Genomic DNA, 24,502 nt, shown 5'->3' on the forward strand with positions numbered 1-24,502 from the left:
GACCTGGCTATTTTCACTGAGTGTACAGAGCCCTGCTTGGATCAGGACCTGTTTGTAGGCAAGGTAACATGCCAGCTGAACCTGTTCAAGTAAGATTCTCTGGATTTTGTCCATAGCACACATTCACAAACACAGAAGTTACCTGAACTACAGTGAAGGATGACCAAAATACCTCCTTTATTTTCCTTTGTTCCAATTATTAAAAATCAATGTTCTGACTGTAATGCATTCCAGTGAAACCTAATTCACTTTCAAATACTCATTTGTGGAATTTTCAAACACATGGGAAAAGCTTACCTTTCTTTAAACCAAGTAAGTTGTATTATTTCTAATACTAAGACACAGAAGAACAATATGGAAAGATTGGGTTATATTTTTTTTTTACATTTAAGAATAGGTTTAAAAAATGGCAGGCTCCTGTTTGTCCTTCCACAAAGTCTGAGGCAATCAGGACGCAAAGGTTTTCCTTTTTGTCCATTTTTATTTTAAATGCGTAGTCTTACAGTCCGGATCTCAAAAAAAATTAAAACAGCTTGCCTACATAACTTCACTGGTATGAATACTATCATTACTGATACCGTTATCAGCAGAACTCTCTCTCTGTCTCAGAAGAAAAATTAATTAACATATAGGATGACTTAACATTAAAACTTTCCTACCTGTGTATCCTTGTACTTCTCTCTTAAGTCCATGAGCCGGTGATAAGCTTTAATTGCTTCTGAAAACTCTCCAACATCTGTACTGGTGAGAAGATAGTTCTCCCATATTTGCCAGTGCTCATAGTTGCACTTGAGAGCTTCTTGGAGGGTCCGAAATGCTTTGGTTCTAATCAATAATAAAAAATATTAGAAAAGAGGATTATATATTAAAATCTGTTGGCATCGTATCAACTAAAAAGCTGCTTATTAAAAAAAAAAAAAGCCAGGTGTAGAAACAGTGCAATGTGAAAGTTAGTGTTCATAATAATAATTAACAAACAATTAACTTAAATATCTTATTTTGGTTTTCCTTTTTTTAATCCTCCTGCCACTTTTTTTTTTCCTAGCAGGCTTAAAAAATACAAATTTAGACTTTCACCACCTCTCACCCCCCCAAAAAATAAATCATACTGAAGTGCACTATTACAGATATCCTCTGTTTTGAGAGTGGGTTTAACTAACTCACACAGTCTTGATCTATAAGTGACAACACAAATAATCAAATAGCTATTCCACAGCAAATACAGGCCACACTCAGCTCTCAGCATGTAATACTGACTTTAAGATTTCCGATATACATACTCCTCACCCATGTGATTCCTGGGGGAAAAATGCTCAGAAACATGTGCCCATTTACTGCTTTTGATACAATATCAAATAGGCCAGAAGTTATGTATGTATTTAGCATGTTAAATCACAAGAGTAGATGAACAGTAATGAAATCAAACCAATAAAGTGACACTAATCACCCAGTAGCTTCTTGGCCTTGTAGTAGATGAACAGGCAGAAGTATTACTTTGATTCAAGATACTTTTATGAAACAAGCATAAGCGCTGAGCATCTGACACCCTTTTGAACTTTATTCAAGGACATATAGAAGACATATAGTGGATAACCAGGGGATCAGACCCAGTCAGCATGGGTTTATGAAAGGCAGGTCCTTGTCTCATGAACCTGAGCTCCTTTTATAACCTGATGACCCAACTATTGGACGAGGGAAGGGCTGTGGATATTGTCTATCTGGACCTTCAAAAAGCATTTGACACGGTTCCCCATAGAACTCTCATTAAAAAACTGGCTGCTCATGTCCTGGATGAGCATATGATCTGTTGGATGAAGCACTGGCTGGACAGTTGGGCCCAGAGAATAGTGGTCAATGGAGTCAAATCCAGCTGGTGGCCAGTCCCAAGTGGTATTCCTCAGGGCCCAGTGTTGGGACCATTTCTGTTTAACATCTTTATTGATGATCTTGAGAAGGACATAGAGTGTATCATCAGTAAGTTTGCAAATGACACCAAACTAGGCAGAGTGTTGATCTGCATGAGGATAGGGAGGCTCTACAGAGAGACCTGGATAGATTGGATCATTGGGCTAATGTCAACAAGGCCAAGTGCCAGGTCCTGCACTTGGGCCACAACAACCCCAGGCAATGCTACAGGCTTGGGGAAGTGTGGTTGGAAGGCTGCCTGGCAGAAAAGGACCTGGGGGTTCTAATTGACAAGCAGCTGAATATGAGCCAGCGTGTGCCCAGGTGGCAAAGAAAGCCAATGGCATCCTGGCTGGTATTAGAAATAGTGTGGCAAGCAGGACCAGGGAGGTGATTGTCCCTCTGTACTCAGCACTGGTGAGGCCACACCTGGAGTATTGTGTCCAGTTTTGGGCACCTCAATTCAAGAGAGATCTTGAGGTGCTGGAGCGAGTAAAGAGGAGGGCAGCGAAGCTGGTGAAGGGCCTAGTGAATAAATCTTATGAAGAACACTTGAAGGAGCTGGGAATGTTTAGTCTGAGGAAGACGAGGCTTAAAGGAGACCTCATCAGTCTCTACAACTACCTGAAAGGTCATTGTAGAGAGGTTGGTGCTGGTCTCTTTTCACAGGTAATTAGCAACAGAACAAGAGGGAATGGCTTCAAGCTGCAACAGAGGAGGTTTAGACATTAGGAAAAATTATTTCACAGAAAGAGTGGTTAGACACTGGAATAAGCTGCCCAGGGAGGTGGTTGAGTCACCATCCCTGGATGTGTTTAAGGGTCGTTTGGATGTGGTGTTGGTGGATACGGTTTGGGGGAGAACTGTGGAGAGATGACGGTTGGACTCGGTGATCCCAAGGGTGTTTTCCAACCTGAATAGTTCTATGATTCTATGATTCAAAAGAAGGAGCAATCTATCTCACATGCAGCCTATGACAATAAACTGGGCATCTCATGGCACTGCTGAAGACGAAAGGAACTACTAAAACGTTAAAAGAAGCTCTTGGTTTCTATTACTTTTTAGTCTTACGTAGTTATTCTAATGTTCATTTTCTCCTCCCTCCTGCTTCCATTAGCATATCAAACTGTCTCTGGAATTAATTTATTATATTACTTCCCACATTTCCTTCTTATGTTTATCAATTTACCGTTTGATGTAAATTTACTTTTCTCTTTTAGCTGTCAGATTTTAGCTTTCAGATTCTGAGAAAGGTTTAAAAAATCCTATTTTGTTTTATTCTTTGGAGACAAGTTATGTCAAAACTCTTCTTAAATATTAAGTTCTTTCAGGTATTCTTTGTCTATAAGTAACTTTTATTATACTGACTTGAAATACAAAAAAAGAAAGGCAGTTAATTTAGTCAAAGCTTCTTGTACTAATGGTTAATTTGGAGGGAAAACAAGCGAGCTAGTATGTATGCAGATGTTGTAATATGAAAAATAAACTGCCTGTTTTTCCCTTAAATCTACTGAGATTAATGTAGTATGAATTGACATAGGTCTGAATATATAGTTTGCTTAACTCCATGGTCAAATTTGTTCCCAACTTTAATGTGAACTTTTTGCACTGGTTGTACTTACTACATCATAAATATCTTAACAAGAAAAATGTGTAGGGTGACATGTTACTACTTTTATAAAGCTTATGAAACTCTATTTGCTGTTAAATGAAATACATTCTCAGTGATTCAACCTGGGAGAGTGAACTGAAGGGATAAGAATTACAAAATATGAGGTAACCACATTATAAGAATAAAAAAACCGAAATACTAATTATTTATTTCGGAAGCGATATCCTCTAATTCTTTTTAAGTACTTACTTCTGTTTTAATCTGATATAAGCAGTCGATAAATTGTTCCAGGCCTCAGCATTCTGTAATAGTAAAAGAAGTACCAAAAAAATTTATTAACTTATATCATGCTTACTTGATAAAAATACGTAAATGAAACTAGTGTGAAGTATCAGTTTTCCAAATCACACATATTAACATATTTTGACAAGGCAGTCAAAACATGACCTTGAAATAGAAAAAAATATTAACATATAAATACATAAATAAATATTACTGACTACAGCAACAATCAGGTACATCAATTAACTGCCTTCTGCTTGGAATACACCAAGTCAGTTCTTGCCTTCAGTTTAAACTGTAAACAGGTAACCTCTTACAGATCTAGCTGCGATGGCTGGAGGGGTCAGTGCTCCCAGCAGCTCATCACTTCTCAGTGGCTGGAAGCTACTACCTGCACTGCTCTGTTGGTGGAAACAATAATCTGAATGTCCCCTACTGCATATCAGAAAACTAACAGGGTTAGTTCCAACAGTAGTTCTCAACTGTTTTAGCTGAATAGGATTACAGAGTGCTCAGATAATCATTCCTCTGGTAAAACCAGCAGTGATGAGTCCTGCTCCTTACACTGCTGTACATTTGAAGCCACACCACTGCATTCTGTGAAGTGGCACCTAGTATAAATCTGAAGAAGAGAACTTGGGTCCTGCAGTGAAATCTACAATGGTACTGAAGGCTGTCCTCAAGCTTAAGGTGCATTTGAATCATGCTGGGAAACCTTTTTGAGGGTTAAGTCATTAAAAAGGTCATTACATTGCTGCAAATCCTTGTGTAAAGAGAGGTCTCGCTTCCACAACTAAAAGCCAGCCCAGCATCCTTTACTCACAAAAGAAGAAACACTTAACACACTGAGACGTCAGGTGGCTTGTTCATGTAAATACAACTGAGTACAGGCCCCAGAGAGAAAACTGAACACAATTTTAGTATCTAGAAGAAAATATACTGTACTGAAACAAAAAAATATGAATCTATATACAGAATAAAAATTCCAGTTAAATACAGGGTTGTATGTACGTACATTTTTTTCCCCAAGTAATTTTTAATAAAAAACTTATTGATAAAATTTTATTATTAAAGGAAAAAGATTACTCTGCCACCTTTCATTGCCCTCTTATTCTTTTCCCCAAGAGAAAAAAATGAATAATAGTTTCTGTCAAGTAGGCAGCACTAACTCTAAAGAGAGCAACCTGCTGTTGGTCAGGCCTTTTAATGGAAGTATTGACAGAGCACTCCTGAGAGCTAATCCAGCTGACACCTCTGTGCTAGCTCAATGCACAGTCACATTCAAACAGCAATATTGCACACACGCTTGCCTCGTGCATCCTGAAAAGCAGACTGTGAAGCTCCATTCTCCCTGTGCTCATGAACTATATAGTTTACCTTCATACAACCACTTATTTGACTTTTTTTTCAGGAGAATTTGGTTACTTAGAGGACTAAGTATTTTAATTTTTTTGTTTTATCTCTTTTTTTTTTTGGCACTTCTTGCCATCTGCTCATTCCCTTTTTTTTTTTTTTCTAGTAATGCATGCAAGCATAAAGGAATTTCTGCTCAAACATATTTTAACATTCACACGCATACTTGGATGAAGTATTAGGCAAGTATTTTTACGATGCCTCATGACAAAAATATATCCTTCATGCACAATTTTAATTTATTCAAAGGGCTAAGGTTTAAACAAGTTTTTCATTATTGCTTTGCTTGTTTATAATGAAAACATCCTTGTTGCTTTTAGCTAAGCCATATGAAGCGCTTGTTGAAAAGTACATACATCTGGTTCCAATGTCACACAGCGTTGAAATGCTTTGGCAGCACCTTCGTAGCCTTCCAAAGCAATGTATGCACAGCCCAAGGAAAACCATACACCTAGCTGGAGAGAAAAAATGGATTATTACATATATGTGTACATGTTTCTTCACATAAGAAACTAATTTTGCCTGGATGCTCAAACACACTACTACTCTTGTTGATTTTACCTGATTTTTTGTTTGCCTCTTCTCCCAAGTGTATAATGACAGGATGAGAGGAAGTGGCCTGAAGCTGTAGCAAGGGAGGTCTTGATTGGACATTAGGAAGAATTTCTTTACTGAAAGAGTGGTCAGGCACTGGAACAGCCTGCCCAGGGAGGTGGTTGAGTCACCTGCCCTGGATGTATTCAAGAACTGTGTAAATGTGGAACTTCAGGGCATGCTCTAGTGGCCTAGATTGTAGGGTGTGGGTTTTTTGTGGGTGTTATTTGGTGCTGTTTGTGTTTGTTTGGGGTTTTGTTGTGTGGGTGTTTTGTTTTGTTTTGTTTCTGATGGTTGGACTCAGTGATCTCAGAGGTCTTTTCCAACCATGACTATTCTGTGATTCTGTGATTTTCCACTATCATAACAGTATTGCATTGGAAAAAATAATATCCTGTATGTAAAATATAGTAAAACTAAGTCAAAAGTTTTCATAAGTATGGATAAACAAAGGTGTTGACTATATAAAGACCACTTAACCATATGTGAAGTGCTCTTCAACAGTGCATCTTGATTTAGAGAATAAATTGCTAGTTATTTAAAAGTATGCGTATTTTGCCTTAACTTGTGAAAAATCCACATTCACTTTATAGAAGTAGGTCAAATGGTAAAAACTAGGAAATGTATTTAAAGGGAATAACATTTTACAAGAAGCATTTCTAATGACTTAACCTGAACACTTCAAAATTATAGCTCTTTCTTCTTGTCACAATATCCCTCTTCTCTAGTTTATAATGCAATGTTTAGAGATAGAAATGTACCTCAACAAGGCCTTGTGTGGAGAACAGCACTTTATCAGTTCAACAATCTTCCATTGTAGGTCTTTAGTTGTTACAACCAAATACCTCTCACCCATGCATCTCCCTCTCCACTTCCCCTCCTTAGGAAGCTGCATAGAGTCTTGAGGTGGCCTCTCAACCTCCTTTTCTCCACACTAGACTAGTCCTTAGCTGCTCCTAGTAGGACATTCCTTTCAGCCCTTTCAGCAGCTTTATTGCCCTCCTCTGAATGCATTCAAGGACCTTCCTTAAACGGTGGGGCTCAGAAGTGCATACCAGTATTCAATGTGAGGTCACACCCAGGCTGCAAACAACAGGATAGTTGTTTCTTCAGCTCAGCTGCTTATACTGTGTTTGGTGCACCCCAGATTTCTGTTTGCCCTCTTGGCTGCCAGGACGCCTGCCTGGCTCACACTTTGACTGCTGTCCAGTGACAGCACATGTGTGAACAGTTCAAAGCTGCACCAGGGAAGGTTTAGATAGGACATTAAGAAACATTTCTTTACCAAGAGGGTGGTCAAATACTGGAACAGGCTTCTTAGAGCAGTGGTTGATGCTTCAAGCCTGTCAGCATTTAAAAGCATTTGGACAATGCCCTTAATAACATGCTTTAACTTTAAATCAGCCCTGAATTGCTCGGGCAATCTTTGTAGGCCCCTTGCAACTGAAATAGTCTATTCTAAATAGTATCAAATATAGGCATAAATTACAGCAAATTAAATATGTATTTTCATAGCTCTTCAATAGCAAGTTCCTGATTTGCCACACGGTTAATTCTCAAAGAGCTGCAAGTTAAACAGTGTTACCTTCTAGAAAAGCTCTGTAATTCAGAAAATAATTACATCCCAAATACATTGTCAGAACATTTTATGACAGCATTATGCTGTTTAAATGTACATAGTCAAAATCAAACAGAACATTTTATAATGTGCTACAAAATAATTTCAGGTAGTATTACCTACTGCAATAAGCTCAGCCATTTCTCCATTCTAAATGCCAAAGTAAGGAACATAAATACATTTTCTTGGAAAAAAAAAATTGAGAAAGTGAAAAAGGTTGAGAGAGGAAGATGGAAGACCAGGTTATATTAACTCTGATTTATATTGCTCAACAACATATTACTTTTCAGGATGTCTGATTAATGTTTATATCCTCTTCTGTTTCAGATTCTAGTTGTGAAGCAAGCAATTCTGATAACTCAGGCTCTCTGTAGGAAAACATAATGGCTACTTAAACACAAAAACATTACCTTAGGAAACATTTTCAAATCAGGGATTTTACAGGGCTGAGGATAAAGCTGTTGGTTCATATGCAAGGAGCAAACTCTGTAGCAGATATTTTTGCAGTTTTCTCCAGATCAGACAGATTTTTCTGTCTTTGAGACCCAACTTAAAATCAGTAACAAAGTATTTGTTACTTAATTACCTGCTATAAACTTCATAGTTTAATCACTTCAAAACTTAGATCCCAGAATACAAATATATGACAATCCCTGTCACCATGGTGGGCAGTCTTCATGATAATCAAGAAAATAACTGAACAAGCTTGGCAATGAAGATATCCTTTTGCTTTTCAGAGTGCACCTGGGATAGCCCGTCCTCAGAGCATATGGATGAATAGGTGACAGAAGTGCCAGTAACATCATTCAAAGAAGAAACTGCTCACGATGAAAAAACTATTTCTAAATCTCAGAGGGCAACAGGAAATAAACATTTAGATGATCTCATTTTTTAAGCCTCTTTGATCCATCAAGTTTCCAGAAGCTCAGCACTCCCATGTGGTTAGTACCTCATTACCTCCCCTTTCTCTTTGTAGATCAGTAACTTTTGGACATGAAAAGCGGGGGTAGAGATAGAACCAATCGAGTATGAAATTGAAGGCTAGCTCCTACTCCATAACTTAGGATACAAGTTAAATAGTGCTTCTGCAAAGGGTGAGAGAAAACAATTTTTTAAATAATTCTAATGTGTAACAGCAGCACAGCTTCACTTGTGAGCTTGTGCTTCCAGAATCTGATTTAGTTAGAACTTACACCATTTTAATTTTTTGAGGCTGATGGTGAGTAGCTACATTTCTCAGGAACTGGCTTGCCAGTCCTTAAGCTTGTCAACTCCTTTCTCAAGGAAATATGACAGCATGAGAGAGAGTAAAAGTGTTCTTTACTTCTATGGAGAAAAGCCATATGAGCAGGTATGTAGTAAAAATCATACAGTGGCTGCAAAGAACAATAGATAATTTTCTTCTCTTAATAATATGAAACAAGATATTTTGGCTAGAAGTAACTATGCATGATGATTTTGACTGACTGGGAAAAAAGTGAGAACTGGATGTGGTGACAGCTGGGAAAAATGTCTTAAAGGGTCCTTTAGAAGATGAGTTGAGACAAGAAGTCTCTGGGATGGGAATTAAGTCAAGGAGCCTCATGAGATGCTATGATATGGAGGCAGAAAGTAAACAGAAAATAGAATAGGGTCATGCAGATGGAAGAGTGTCACTATACATTAAAGAACACTTCAGCATCAATCATGTAGAAAATTAACTGTGTAAACAAACAATAGAACTGATATGGATTAAATTTCAGGCCTCAGTAAAAAAGCAGTATAAAGACTATTATCTCAGAATACTTGACTAAAATGGAGAGGGTCACATGCTGGGGGATATCAGAAGGCTGTGAAAGTAGAAATCCCAGAAAATAAAGTGAGATGCCAATTATTCCACATAGTTTAGCAAATAACATAATGAATGAAATTCCAAGACTAAATATTTTAGATATGAAGAAGCTAGTCAGAAGACAGTATTTACCTTGATCCTGATCAGTATGAATGAATAGGTTCAAAATGTTACAATACAAAAGATACTTGGTACTGTATTTAGATTCACTAGTGCTTCAAAAACAAGGACAGCTAATTTAATACAGAGGATGTTAAATTTAAGAGCTACTTAAAATGGAAAAGCTATGTTAAAAGCTAGAAGGAGTAGATAAAAGAGTAAAGGTCTGCAGAAGACCTGAAACATTTAAAGACAAGACATTTCAAGGCTTGGATTGATTGCATATTGTCATTCAAAAAGGCTCTAAAAAGACTAGGCAATCATAGTTGAAAAAATAAAGGAGATTATTAAGAAGACATAATTTAAAAGTTGGTGTTCCAGACAAATGAGAAAGCTCAAAAAGAACAACTCTGACAGATTATATGAAAAAACATGGTAGCTGTGTAAAAAAACCAAACCAAACCAAACAACAAGGTTCATTGCCTTTGATCTACTATACCAATCAAATGGTATTTAATCATCCCTTAAATCTCTGGAAAAGAAGCGTGAATTTCTTCCAATATGAGAATTACAGTGACTTTTTAATAATATATTTAGGATACAATTTAAGAACGGACTTAAGCTATTATTTTCTGGAAAGAATGGTAAGAATTCCTTTTTTACTGGGGTGGGGGCAAAATCTGCTGATCACAATGGCTGATGTAACAACTGCTCGGAGGACAGTGACTGACTGAAAGGTACCGTAAGACAAACTTCATCCACAGTTCAAAAAAGACTTGTCAAGGCTTGTTAAATTTCTTCTTTTTTTTTCTTCTTTTTTTTCTTTTTTTTTTTTTTGGGGGTGGGGGTGGAAGTGCATTGGCTAGAGGTTCACATGTTGCTAATGATTTTAGAAAAACACATGAAAATTAACTGTAAAGTTTTATCCATTTAAAAACTGAAGACAGTGCATGGCAAAGGAAGATAATTTAGGCCTTGACTCTTTGTTAAAACTTGCCATGAGGACTGTCGCAAGCCGGTACCGGGGGGCTACCCACAAGGACTTTCCAGGTAAGTCTTTAGTAAGTCTAAATTATTGTGAAAGGCTTTAAGAAAGTATAAAAAATTACAGTATAGCTGGATATTTAAAATGAAAAAAACACAACAATCCAAATAATGTATGTGAAGAAACATTCTCGCATTTTTAAAGCAATTTCTACTATTTGCATATGGCAAGTACATATAGGGGTTTTTTTCAGAATGCAGTAAGTCTTTCAGTGCAATACTCTTAGGAGTACAGCAGTGTTAGTTTAGAAACAATCTATACCCTTGTAGAGCAAAGCTAGTCTTTGGACTTAGTAATTATAACAAAATTTTTTAAGACCTCTAGTTGAGTCAAATCCCAGCTGACTACCTTTTTAATAACTCATTATTTGACGTAATTTATCTCCCTTATAATTCAGTGATGCGAGACTAGATCAACTCCTGTTTAAGTTACTTCCGCTATTTACAAGGATGAACAAGACAAATTTTTAATGAGAATGCTCTCATGGCATTGTCCAAGACTTGACTTTCCAGAGGTAGTAGATGGCAAACTGACAAAAGTCTGCCTGTTTTGCCAAATCAAAGAGAGATCCCTCGTCTTGCTGTACACCCCAGAAAATTAGTTTGAGAAGTTATGAGCGAAATAGTTGACACAAAAGAGGATTATTCTTTTCTTGCAAACTGGGACATGGTGGAGAATAGTGTGAACACAAAAAGGTGCTATGAACACACTTATTTCTGGAAAATTCCAATGTGAAGTGACATACAGAGAACCATACCCTGCTCAACACAAGAGCTAACAAGCCTGTAATAAGCCATAAATTTTGTTACACAGACTTCGACCACTGGAGAACTGACTGCATGAGCTTTTTGATCTCTAAATTGTCTCAGTTCAGCCTTGCAAGATGCTCACAGTGGACATGCAAGAAAAATGCATCTGTCATCCTCTAGGCATATACTAGAACAAGTAATTCTGTGAGCAGCAGTGCTAATGAAGATGAGTCCCTGATATATTTCAACTTTCATTCCTTTTTGGAACCTCCCAAGTCGAATACAGTAGTTGGCTCATAGTGCAAAGACCTCAACCAACTCGCTGAGTTGGTCAAAGAGAAGATAAAATTAAAGGAGGGTTGAAAGAGAATGGTTTTATCCATTAGATATTTTGGGGAATCACTTGCTGCAATCTAAAAAGCTCCTTCTCCAAAAAGGTTTCTGATAACCACAAAAAAATATTAACAATTTATTTGCAGCAGGAAGTCCTTGTTTACCTGATAATTTATTCACAATTCTGGGAAAAAAAAACACACACAACTCAATTAAGATGTGCCTTGTATTAAAGTCCTTGCACCTAGAATCACTTTCTCTCTGTTCTTTCTCCACAAGACATCCTGGAATAGAAATAAATTAATTTCTGTAGTGACAGAATCACAGGTATACTTTAGAAGACAGTGACATATGTCAATCCACACAATCCATTTGTTCAATCTATTTGACACAATTCATCTGAATCTTAAATAGAGCTTCTTGAGCAAGAAGATGAGGAAATGTTTGCTTTCATATATGGACAGGCCTAAATGTCTTGGATTGCCTTTCATTTTAAGGTTCCTAAGGATAAGACACGAAATAAAAAAAAAAAAAATCTCAGCAGAATATTTCTCAGTTTTGAACCCTGTAGGCAGCCTTCTGCAGCCATTTATTATCTGGGAGTCCTCTTGATTTCAGTAAGGTTCCGATCTGAGCACAATATATTTTGTTGCCATTTCCTGAGTCAGTAAGAGAACTGGAATACAAGGGAAGCATTTTTCTTCATTTTGCTTTCCATTCTAAAGGTGTTTATTAGTTACCTGCTATGCACTTTGTTAAGAATAGGACTCTAAATCGCTGGAACAAAATATGACATGGAAATGCAAAAAAAAGCTTCAGGATAAATTATTTGATAGGCTGGAGTTTTAAAAACATTTTCTAAAGCAGAAGTCCAACTAGTTATATGGAACTCAAAACAGCAGCTTCAGCAGTATTCTTTGGAGGGTAAGAGAGCCATTTTCACATGGACCTGAAAATGGCTATGAAGAACAGAATTTCTATACATAAACAACCATAAAGCTGTTTTTCTCAAGACCTTTCATAGGGAGGACCATATTAGGATGGGATATAGTGGCTGAGAAACTGAAACATGATTACAAAAATTGTCTGCAGAACAGCTTGCCCAGGACCTATCAAAATAACCAGCTTCATGAAGAGAACCCTTTTGACTGTGGTTTCATTTTTTTAATGCCTGACTGCAATTAAAAACTACTGTCATCACAAATGTATCACAATGGTTCTCAGTGACTCTGGAGCAGGACAGACCAGAACACTTGAAAAAGATTTCAGTGAAATATAGAGACCAGAGCAACTAACTCAAAGCCAGCAGACAAGGCAAAAGAATAATTTCATTAAAATCTGTGTAACATTCTTTTTGTTACTACTTTGCTTTACATTTGTTCATAATTTATTTGATGCTAATTATTAATTTTCATTGGCTTGGTCTCTTTGAAATAGAAGAGCTGTACAGGCAAATAGTTGCATTCAAGGACTTGAATACCAAACTGTATCTTCATTTCATTATCCTACTGTTTTTAGCCCGCCTTCCAAGTAAGTAGTGAAAAATTGGCCAAGAATAGTAATAAGCTGTTACTTTGACAAGTGTGCACAGAATTGCCTATTTTAAAAAGTATGTCATCATTCCAAACTGATCACACCAACTAAAACAAAGCCATATGTTTATCATTTCCTAACCTGCATAGGGTTGATCTGCACTGAACGTTCAAAGCACTCCACACATTCCCTGAATTCCCGGCTGCGGAGATGGAGGAGGCCTTTGGAGCGCTGGGCACGGGCACTGCGGTGCCTGGAGAGCTCCCAGGCCTTGTCATAATACTGATGGTCTTTAAGAACATCACCAAGCAAACAATATAATCCTGGTGTTTCCTTTTTCTCCAGCTCCCGCCTGAGGATTTCTTCTGCCTGTTAAAAGAATGAAAAGAAATCAATAAATAATGGGACAAGTTATCTTCAGTTAATCACCTAGATGAATAAATTCCACTTTTGCACCTTGCAATCATCAATTGAAGATAAAGAAGCAGGGATAGTAAGGAAACAGTATCTTGATCCAACACAGCATCAAAGATAGTCTACAGAGAATCTGGTTCCAAACTGTTTTAAAAAAAAACCCTCTTCAACATCAACATAATATGGTAGCTTTTAATTTTTAAGCACGAAGGAAAATGTACCCATTAAAACAAGAAGCATCTTTCTCCTCATTTTATATCTTAGGTGTGTGATCTGTCCCAGGAGCAAATACCAGTCCTGGACATCACACCTACACCTACTTTATAGTAGTGCAGTTAAGGTTTGCACAATCCTAATAATTTATCATCTGTCATTTTTATATATCCTAATAAGTACTTTTGAAATTACTGTAATTCCTTTTTCTCCAATTGCTCTTTTCTGAAAATGGTTAGTTCCATTCTGTCTAAATTTTGGAAATGCTGCTCTTTTACATAAGATGCAGAAGTTATAAATTTATCTAATTGTTTAAGATTAAATATATTCAGAATATATACAACATTATGGAAAAGAAGACACAGTCTGCATCTCCCAGACATCTACTACAGGCAGTAATCAACTTTCAAAAGCTCTTTATCTGAGGGTCACTATCTTGCTTGAACAATAAAATTATTGTTTCTTTTTTAAACAAGAGATAGTCTTCTTTCTGTGGCTTTTTGAAAAGATAAAATACACTGTACAGATGATCTGTTGTTCAGACTGAACTCTTACCTCAGTCCCCTGCTGAAAAAATGTAACATACATAATTCAGCTTAGTATAATCTTTCCTATTAGAAAAGATCTATTTGAACCATCTGAACTAAGAAAGAGTCAATGCAGTCTGCCACACAATTAAAGTTTGACACTGTAACACTAGTCGTTCTTCTGTCATAGCTAGTTTATCTAAAAGAAAGCTGAGTTTATATCTGTTTCAATCATTACTGATTTTCTTGTTACTATGAGAACCATTTTCTTTGCCCTTCAGATGATCTCTAGAGAATCAATCGTTCAGTCCTCTTCCTCCAACCAGTAAATTCATCAATCCTGTCTGAAAATCTTCAGAAAAATAACTTTTTTACTTTGTTTTGAAATATTTAATGCATAGTAATTTTGACTTAATTCTATCAATTTCTTAAAGTAATGGCAAAGTCTACACGTATTTGAAGTTTTTGAAGTGCACAAATGTGAAGAAGGGATGTAAGGGTTTAGATTTTTAAAGGGATCCTAAACTAGCAAAAATGGAATCCTATTAAGAAGAAAATTAGTGGCTGAATACTAGAAAAATAACTTAATGGCAAGTGGTTTTAAGTGCCTAAGGAATAGTTCTCCAAAGAAAGCCAAAGAAACTATTACTAGAAATTTAGAATTAGCCTAGTCAAAGCACTAGAAAACCTCACTTAACAAGAAGACTGCACTTGCAGAGGGTTTGGTTAAAGGGCAGTTTGCTTCCTTTCCTACCTCCATTAGTTGCTACAGCAAGGCTAAAGGAACAGATATGAACAATAAATCTTTAAGCTTATTTTTTCTCCAGCAGAGAGAACTGGGTGCTTTACTATTGCAGTGATCACATGAGGTACCAAAAGGTAAGGTGGTTTTTTATGCCTTCAAATAAAGAAAAAAGTCTGAAATGTTGCTTGTGTAAACAGCAGCTATGAGGTGAAAAGTGCATTGCATGCTGCTGCTTTACCTCTTCCTTGGTAGGGCACTCCCGAGCTCACATGCTGTGGCAGTACCTAGTACTAATCATACACTAGGCAAGAAAGCCAACCATTCACTAATTATATTCTACATTTAAGAGCATAAAACACTCATGTCCTGCTCTTAGCTTACAAGAATTCATTGCCAACATAAATATTTCAGCACATAGATAAAACAGAAAATTAAATAAGCAGACATCTGACTTTTTCTTCATCTGATTAGCTATCTGATCACCTCTCTGGTATGTTACAAATCTTTTTATTACTTAAATCTTTAAAGGCTTATACAAAGGATCATAGCCACAAACTAAAAAAAATAATTGTATTATCAAAATATTTATCATGTGTCCTCTGCAAAACCAGATAAAAATTTTCAACTGGATTTCTCATTTCTGCCTAGGTTTTTATGAAGAAAAATAATCCTTTGTCCTAACTTTACAGTAAGCTACTTTCAAAAATGCACATTTAGTCTTTGATAAGAACCCTGCTTCTGCAAAAAAAAAAAAAAATCTTAACAAAAAAAGATATTATCAAGAAACATGTTCCACGTAGCTCATGCAATGCACATAAAAGACATAAAACTACTAGAGATTTATTCTTACTCATCAAACAGATGTTAATAATTCACATGCTTTATAATTAAAAATTATATCTAAAGTAAATGACCTTTGATAAGAATATTATCAATTAAGAGTTACCTAAAAAGAAAAAAATTAAGCTGCATAGCCTTTGCTGACTGAAAGAGACCTAATTATAACACTGGTTTTCCCAGAATGGTCTGCACCAGAATGGATGGAATTCAATATTTAGTTAAAAATGCAGTTGATTAAAACATGAGAAACATTTAGGCTGTTAACTTTTTTCTGGACTACTATGGTTGATATGGGAATTAAACAGGCAACACTTAACAAAAATCCTCAATCAGGAGAGAGGGTTCTGTTTTAAGTAAAAGGTGGTCTGGAAATCAAGTTCAGGATTCACCCTGCATTTAACTTCCCAACCCTAAATTTCCACTTGCTGTCACATTCATGTATTCCCATACTTTTATTTGTTTCCTTATTATTAGCCTCACTCTTGAGCAACCAGTTCTATTATTTGGTAATTCATTCCTTTGCTAGTTCAAGGTATTTCCTAAAATGCTTTCATCTATTCTGCTTGCATAGTACTTGCTAGGCTACCAGAGAAGTAGCATAAAGAAGCAGAACAAATCATCATGGAAAGAGGTAGTGAGAGGTGAGAGAAAAGGAAAGCTCTTCAGTTTTCATTTCATCTTCCCTGTAACTTCATGCATGACCTGGGGCAAGACATTTACTCCTCTTTCTCAATTTTGTAGGTAAATAAAGAAGTGCATACCTGCCTTCTATGTCTGTTATGTGTACTGGAAATCGATCAAGTTCTTGAACAAGCTCATGCACTAATCAGTATAGTACTACTTGACTTTGCACCTGGGAAGCATTTTCTGAATTGAAAGGTGACTTTCTGAGATCTTACCATAATTGTGTTTCCTCACTCAAATATTTTGAGATTTCTGTGTCATGTTCTGACAAGAAAAATAACTCTGTAGAACATGGATTGCTGGGTATGTTGGTCTAAAATCAAACCGTGTACCATGCTCTTTACTCTGTGGACATGATGGAACAAGTATAAGTCTGAAGAGTGTGTTGTAAGATGGAATACCAGACTGATGCTAAAAGGGAGAGCTCATGAATTTAGGAAAGCCTAGCAGCTACCATGCTCTGGAGTTCCTGCAAGGAAGAAAGGCCTCATTTCAATTGAAGAACTGAAAATTCACATCACCAGTTCATCCTTTCTTTAGCAGGGAAATTGTACCATATTTAGCACATTATCCATTTCTGGTGAGGCTGAAGAGACCTCTTACATCTTAACCAAAAAGCTGCCTGATGTGAAAAATACTCAGGATCCCTGGGTCCTTCTCACATGGAGGAGGTCACTTTTCAACACCACTTCTCACTACACACATGGAGATTAGTGTCTCCTTTTGCAGCAAGTCTGTTAAAGGAATACGAGTAAATTCCACAGCAACCATCAACATATTGTCCATTCAGATTTTATAATATTTTGTTGTTGTTCTGTGCCCTTTTTCACTTATTGCTTGGCACTCTGTTTCTCCTCTGTTGACTCAAGTTATGATATTAATTACTACTAATTTTGTTCAGATTATGAAACAAGTATAGAGCCGTATCTAGTAACAGTAAAAGTTCCACAAAGAAGTTTGCTAAATGTTACCAACATCTTACTCTGCAGAATTTGTACTGCAACATAGCCCTGTTACAACTGAGTGGAATTATGTTTCCCAAGTGCATAACATGGAGCTTCGCACAGGCTTATCGACATGCTCTGGATTTTTGTCAGTGCATAATTCAAAAGCAGGAGGAAGGAACATATTTCTTTGATGTGTAAGTACTCATCAAGCACATTGATATTGCTGATGTCTGGCTGTTTTATTAGTTTTTTTCAGTTTTAAAATTCAGGTTTTCTATATAAAGGCATTTGTGACTGACATGCAGGAGTTTATTTAACAGAGTTTGTTTTTTCAGGTACATATATGCTAAGTTCTTTAATGACATGAATATCCACTCAACATTTCTTAAAAAAAATAACTACCATGTTTAAAAACATAAAAACAGTTTTAAAAAATACAAACAGTTGAAGATCTCAAAGCCTTCTGGTAAAGAGCATAGACACTCTCCTAAATGTTTCTAATTTTCTGGCTTTTTTGGTCTGAAGCTGGCTTTTTTTCGAGCAGTACTGTTACTTAGTAATTACTTACATAGAATTTTCTGTTTTTCAATGCACAGCACAAACCCTCATTCTGAAAGCATTTCTAAGCAGTTTCCTGTGTCAGATATCCTGTCCTATTCTTTAAGTGCCATTTTCATAACTCCCTAAGGGCAGTTTGTGAATGTAACTAGGACAGAATCCATTTCCAGGAAATGGAAAATTTTGACCTCTTTTTCTCCACTGTATTGAAAAGATTGGGGTATTATCATACTATGCCCAAGGCATGCATAATGTGACACACCATTTGCCAGCAAAACATATCTGTCCGTTTATAATGACCAAAATCTAGGCATTGGTGCATGACAATTAAAAAAAATTTAACTGAAGTTATAGCTTTCTATTTGGTAAGCTTAAATTAGTTTAAGCATAGTCTTTGTGCTTATGGCTTCATAAAGGCAAACATACATTCATACATTTAATGCTACCATATACCAAACAGAGGGAAAGAACAGGGAAAAGAAAAAACACATTTTTGTCAGAAAGTGAGTATTTTTAAAAGCCATATAAATTCTGAAACAATGCCTGATAGCATAAGTTCCTGTTAGTTTTTTTCTGTGAGAGATCACATCAGAAAGAGAACACAGCTATAGATACACACAAATAGGCACTGCTTCCAGGTATCATTTTCTAAAATCTTCCTACCATTGCTTTAAATAGTAACAGCAAAATAATCAACAATAGGAGTGTTGCTACAGCCTGCTACTAGCATTTTTAAACATTTCTGTCACCAATGCACAGAGTCAGGTGATGGCTTTAAATTGTCTGGAGCTGATCACACATAGCTGCAGCAGTGTTAAAGAAATGATAGAGAGGAACAGGAAAACATCATCATAGATTAAACAAAATAAAGGCTTTTGATCTTACACCACTTCTTGTTCCAAATGTTTGATTTGTATTTGAATGTAAGTTGAACATGCTAACATTAGGTAATTAAATACATCATACACTGATATTGTTCTGTTTGAAGTGTTTTTAAAAACTACAGTTAATAGTTTGAAATCAAGTGGAAAAGAAAACCAATATCCCCTCTAGACAAAGCTCCAGTACCTCATAATGGTTGACTTCTACTTCCTTCTTGAAATAGCCACGTTACACTTTGCTGTGCATCCATAGGTCTTAGTTTTCCTTGAATACTTCAAGAATCACTATCACAATCTTCTTGCTTCTTAATTCTTATTTACCAACCTCTATTTCATGTGGTCATTAGGCTACATATTTATTTTTAGCATTCACAAGTTATGACAGACTCATATGTCATATGTCCATTTTCCCTAAAGAGAACTTCCTAATTATACCCCTGTAGAAGTGAGTGTCATTAGTGAACCGACAGCTCAATCCAGACCTTCCTTCATACTTCAGATCTTATTTCAAGACAGGATTTCAGCTGTTAAAAACATGTTTCTTACCTTTCCATGCTGTCCTGCTCTTTCATAGCAGATTACCACATCTTCCCACATTTCCAGCTCCTCAAATATCTGTAAGGCAGAGCTGGTGCATCCCAGCTCAAAGAGTAAGCTTGCAAGCTGACGCTGGAAAGATAACAAATTCCAGGTGAGTGAAAATTGGTAAGCAAACACTATTTGCATTTTTAGAAGATGTTAGAGGCATTTCTGACATCAATAAGAAACAGACAGAGAACATGGAATTATTATCTTGAAACTTCATGATGGAGCCTCAAATAATGTACATACCTCAAAAAAACCCCATAAATAGAACACTAATTGTTTTGACTTTTTTCATCTTAGCTTAATTACTTCAAAGTAGTTTATAATAAAATGTAAAAGTGGAAACAGATATGGCAAAGATGAATTGACAGAGCTGGAGTTCCACCCCTGTAATGAGGCATACGGCTCATGTGGCTGGACAGCAGCAGGATGTTGGGAATGCTGAGAGCAGGAAACAGAGGCTGGAGAAGGGCATTAAAGCCTCCTCTTGCAATGCTTTGCCACAGTGATCTGTACCCACAAAAAGACACAGAAAGGCTCTGATACAATTTTGTTATGTACTTGTGAGAAACCATTGTCCCAAACGGCCACCGCCAAAGGGTGTTAGTTTTTAGTCAAATCAGTATTGGATTTGAGTTCAGGCTCAACTCCCTGCTTGTGTTTTCCTCACAGATAAGTCAGTGTCTTTGTTATTGCAAATTCAGCTATTATTTCAGTGTACTTACGAAAATAAATGAGTTTTCTTTTCAATTTAAAAACAAACAAGGTATGTTTTCATAAAAAGTTGTCTTTGGTCTTTTTTTTTTTTTAAGAGGAGATTAAAATGGCATATATGTTTTCATCTCTGAAGAAAGGATAACTTGTTTACTATGTGTAACAGATCTACTATTTAGTTTTTAAAAAAAAATGGGAGCCTTCTGTATAAGGACACCTATATTATGCTATGAGATCACATACAGTGAATGTCTCTGGTATTTTCATTGATCCTGAATGGATTCCCTCAAGTTCTCCACAGATGTCATGGACCTCTCTTTATGGGCTTGGGTTCAGTATCTGTTTATGGGCTTGGGTTCAGTATCTGCTACAAATCCAAGAAGTTACCATATGGAAACAGTTGTAAAAAACATTAAGAACTGGCTACAGTTCTTTGACATAAATATGTAAAGAACTGACAATCTGTAACAAAGAAATTATTTGTTAGCTTGATATTAATGGCTTAGGAAAAAAAACTCCCTGTGGCAGGATCTGGAACTATATCTCATTTATCCTTTATTAAAATTACTCGGGAGTCAAATTTGGAAAAATTTATATAGGCAATGCCTCTTCATTACTATGACTAGAAGATGGCAGTCATCTTCCATTATAAATCCCTAATTTATTATTTCTATCTTTGGTTTGGATTGAAAAGTGCCACTCTGACTGTAAATGAAAACTGTAAATGAAAAACACATTTGCTAGTTTTATTGAAAGTGCCTCTTGAAAGATTGTATGAAATAAATTGAGAATGGTTAAAGCAACATGGACAGCGGTTAGAAATTGAAAAGTAATAAAACCATGAACAACACGAACACCTTTGGTGGTATGTGATGCAAACACTTTCCTTAAGTTTGTTAAACATGGCATCGTAAGGTAAGACTCTAATTTGTAGATTTCTGATCTAGAAAGAGTTTATTATCCAGATAAATGGAGTAGTTTTGGAAAAAAATATCCTTTCTGCACTGGTAAAATAGGCATGTCTTGAAAACAAAAACTTTCTCAGCTTGAAGGGTTCTTCAGTTTACTTTTGACTCCTAATTTGGCTGTGTTGACCAGAACCCACTTCCTGAAAACAACCCAACCTGAGTGATCATTATCAGATAAGAAAGATGCAAGTAACAGTAGCAAAAGTAAAACAGCAATAAATAGTAGGTCAGCGGCAATATTTTTACAGGAGATATATGCTGGAAGCTAGTAAGTTATAGTCCATTTTTTATTGGAGAAAAAAGGAAAGTAAAGAAGAATTGTACAACAAGCAGTTACTTCTGTGCATGACAAAACAAGATATCTGAAAGCAAAACGCTGTTGAACTTGATTTCTTGCCAAAAAACCTGTTGTGTTGTTAGGTTACAACTTTATTACTACAGTGTTTCAACTGAAGATCATATCACACTCTCTTGACTCATGCAGTATCAAAAATAATAAGAAACACAGACTTTTAAGTAATGGGATTGCTTCACACCTGTATGGCCCAATGTGGAGGCACTTGACAACAGTAGAAAATCTTCATGCGTTCAGATACAGATGTTTTTACATCTTCAAATTGGTCTGCAAGTGCCTGTAAATGCAAAGTATATTCTAATTTAATATTTATTTAGACTTAACCTAAAAAAATTAATTCAAAGCATTCAGGATTTTAGGCATTCTTGACATAATGGAGAATTTATATTAAAGATGACACTAAATGCAAGTAAACTTACACCATAATATCATAGAATGACAGAATGGTTTCGGTTGGAAGGGACCTTAAAGACCATGTAGATCCAACCCCCCTGCATGGGCAGGGACACCTCCCACTAGATCAGGTTGCTCAAAGCCCCATCCAACCTGGCCCTGAACACTTCCAGGGAGGGGCCATCCACAACTTCTCTGGGCAACCTGTTCCAGTGTCTCACCACCCTCACAGTGAAGAATTTCTATGCTGTAAGTCTTTCCATTACCCCATATAAGGAAATGTATTGAACACTGATGTAAAAACTCTTTAATACAGCTAATAATAAATAAATAAGCTCTGCATACATTCAAATTTGACAGTGGAAGAATCAAATTTACAATCCCAAACAAATACTTGCAGATTAAAAACTATGTGAAATATAAATGTGACTTTGCCTAATGCATTATAATCTTTTAGCTAGTTTTTCTCTAAGATAGTATTGATGTGCTTTAGGCATGAAACTTCTTTTTAAAAAAAAAGAAAGACAAACATCTTGTAGTGGACCGTGCTTATGGAAACACAGTTCTGATATAGAATAAAATTACTTACACTTTGAAAGAGAATGGTAACTTTTGCGTAGCAAAAATGCAGCAGCTTCAGCTTCTCTGAAAATCCACTATGAAGTTATTTAAATAAAAAATTCAATAGCAAGAAAAATAAAATATTAACAGTAGCTATACCCAGAAAGGAAGAAATACTGTTCAAATGCCAGTCATCACTAAACTAGCAAATTTAAGGCCAGAGGTATCAATAAGTGAATATTAAATTATTTGCTCTCGTATGATTCACCTACCCAAGTCTCACATATAACTCAGTCAAAGATTTATAGAAGGAGCTAGACAGGTTCTCAGAATTTTCTCAGCATGGAAATTGAATGCAAAGATTCCCAAACAAAAGGAAAAATCACTTCTTTATCTCTCTCTCTAAACCCAACTGTTGGCTATCCAAACTATATCAATAATGCAAATAACAGTTTTTTAAAATTATCCGCTATGTGATTTAAACTTCTAAGCATCTTGTAACTGCTACTAGATGTTGGTGGGATTTATTAGGTGGCTTCATTCTCTTAATAAGAAAAAATCACAACAGACAACAATAATTTAGGCTTTAAGTCCACATTAGCCTATATTTTAATACCAATATTTAAAATATTTATTCTTATTCACATTCTCTCTCATAAAATTATGTCCAGAGCCTTGTTCCTAGAGATAACCCAGAAACCTAACCCCAAGAAATTAGCTGATGTGTATTTGTAGTAAGGAAAGAGACAGACTAATAAAATCACATTTCTTTACAGCACATTTTCTATATTCTGAAAAATTGTCCAGTTTCTTGGGTAATCATTTTACAAAAGCAGACAACATAGTAAACCACAGTTGGAAAACTTAAAAATAACAATCACTCTAAGCCTGAACAGAATCAGGAAATCTCAAATATATCCTGCAAAATAATTTTTTGAGGAGAACAGGAGATGGAAGGCAAAAAATGTTTTAAGTCGATAACAATGTTTTCTTCTTGTTTTATCATTAATAAATAAATAAATTCCATAATAAAAACTGTAAGTCAAAGGAAAATAGCTTTTCAAAAGCAACATATTTTATTGGAAAATTTGTGGCCATACCTTTTCTATATGTCCTAAGCAGAAAACCCTACATTTACGTGGTATGTTGTAGGAGAATATGACTATCAGTAAGTAGAATTCTCCACTTTCCCAAAACAAATACTGTACTTTGTTCAGAGTTCCAACAAAAACTGAAAATGTTGGTAGAACATATGAATACTACACTTTTTCTAAAAAAGAGTAAATGCTAGTGAACTTAAAAGTTACTAAAATCCATGGTAAATGCACTCTCTTATATTGCAAAAATAAGCTCTGATAGCTCTACCTACTTGTAAAGCACAGAAAATAAGTTACTAAAAAATTGCTGAATTCTATGTTTATTAATTATGTTTGAAGAAATAAAATTTGGGTTGTACAGTGGTGGGAAAATTACAATCCTAACTATTGCACAGCTGATATCTAATGAGACAACAATAAATCAATAAAATTAACAGGAGCGCACTGCCAAGTGAGCATTCTTTTTCATTAATAATCTTCAAGATAAGTACTGTATTAAAAATATATATGTAAATACAGAGTATTTGCAACACAGTCAAATGACATAAGATTTGGTGTCTTAGTTTAACTTTAATCTCCAATCCCTGCATTGGAAGTTGTTAAATAGAACTACAGCAGCAACCAACTAAAATTCCTAATTCTAAATGATATATGAGTTTTTCCACATGCAACATCTAAACCCAGTAAGCTTGACAGATCAACACCCTCCCACAACACACCCTTTCCCCAGGGCTTGAGCTGCCGTAGATAAGTTCTTGAGTCAAAAACCGCACTACAGAGAGGTACATTAATCCAGTCTGGAAACAAGAGATAGTTTTGATGGAATTTTATATCATGAGCAAAGACTACACTATTGCCATATGAAAACAGGAAAAGACAGCTCTAGAAACTACAATTCATCCTCCCCACCACATGCTCACATCTCTGGTATGAGATTAAGAAGTACAATAGGTAGCCTGTGTTTAGGATTAATATACCACATTAATTTGAAATTATCATTTTAGGG

General features: G+C 35.9%; 1 protein-coding gene across 1 annotated transcript in view; it reads right to left on the reverse strand.

Annotated features, from left to right (window-relative positions):
* Window positions 1-24,502, reverse strand: part of TTC27 (tetratricopeptide repeat domain 27) — a 118,623-nt gene that overhangs the window by 12,860 nt on the left and 81,261 nt on the right. The window contains exons 11-16 of the mRNA XM_051615309.1: window positions 21,627-21,722; window positions 19,370-19,492; window positions 13,156-13,383; window positions 5,569-5,667; window positions 3,767-3,819; window positions 660-825 (exon numbers count right to left, since the gene is read on the reverse strand). Of these exons, the coding sequence (XP_051471269.1) occupies window positions 660-825; window positions 3,767-3,819; window positions 5,569-5,667; window positions 13,156-13,383; window positions 19,370-19,492; window positions 21,627-21,722 (765 nt within the window). The remainder of the gene's footprint in view (window positions 1-659; window positions 826-3,766; window positions 3,820-5,568; window positions 5,668-13,155; window positions 13,384-19,369; window positions 19,493-21,626; window positions 21,723-24,502) is intronic.

The sequence above is a fragment of the Apus apus genome, chromosome 3 (genome assembly GCF_020740795.1).
Source record: "Apus apus isolate bApuApu2 chromosome 3, bApuApu2.pri.cur, whole genome shotgun sequence".
Classification (NCBI taxonomy): Eukaryota; Metazoa; Chordata; class Aves; order Apodiformes; family Apodidae; genus Apus; species Apus apus.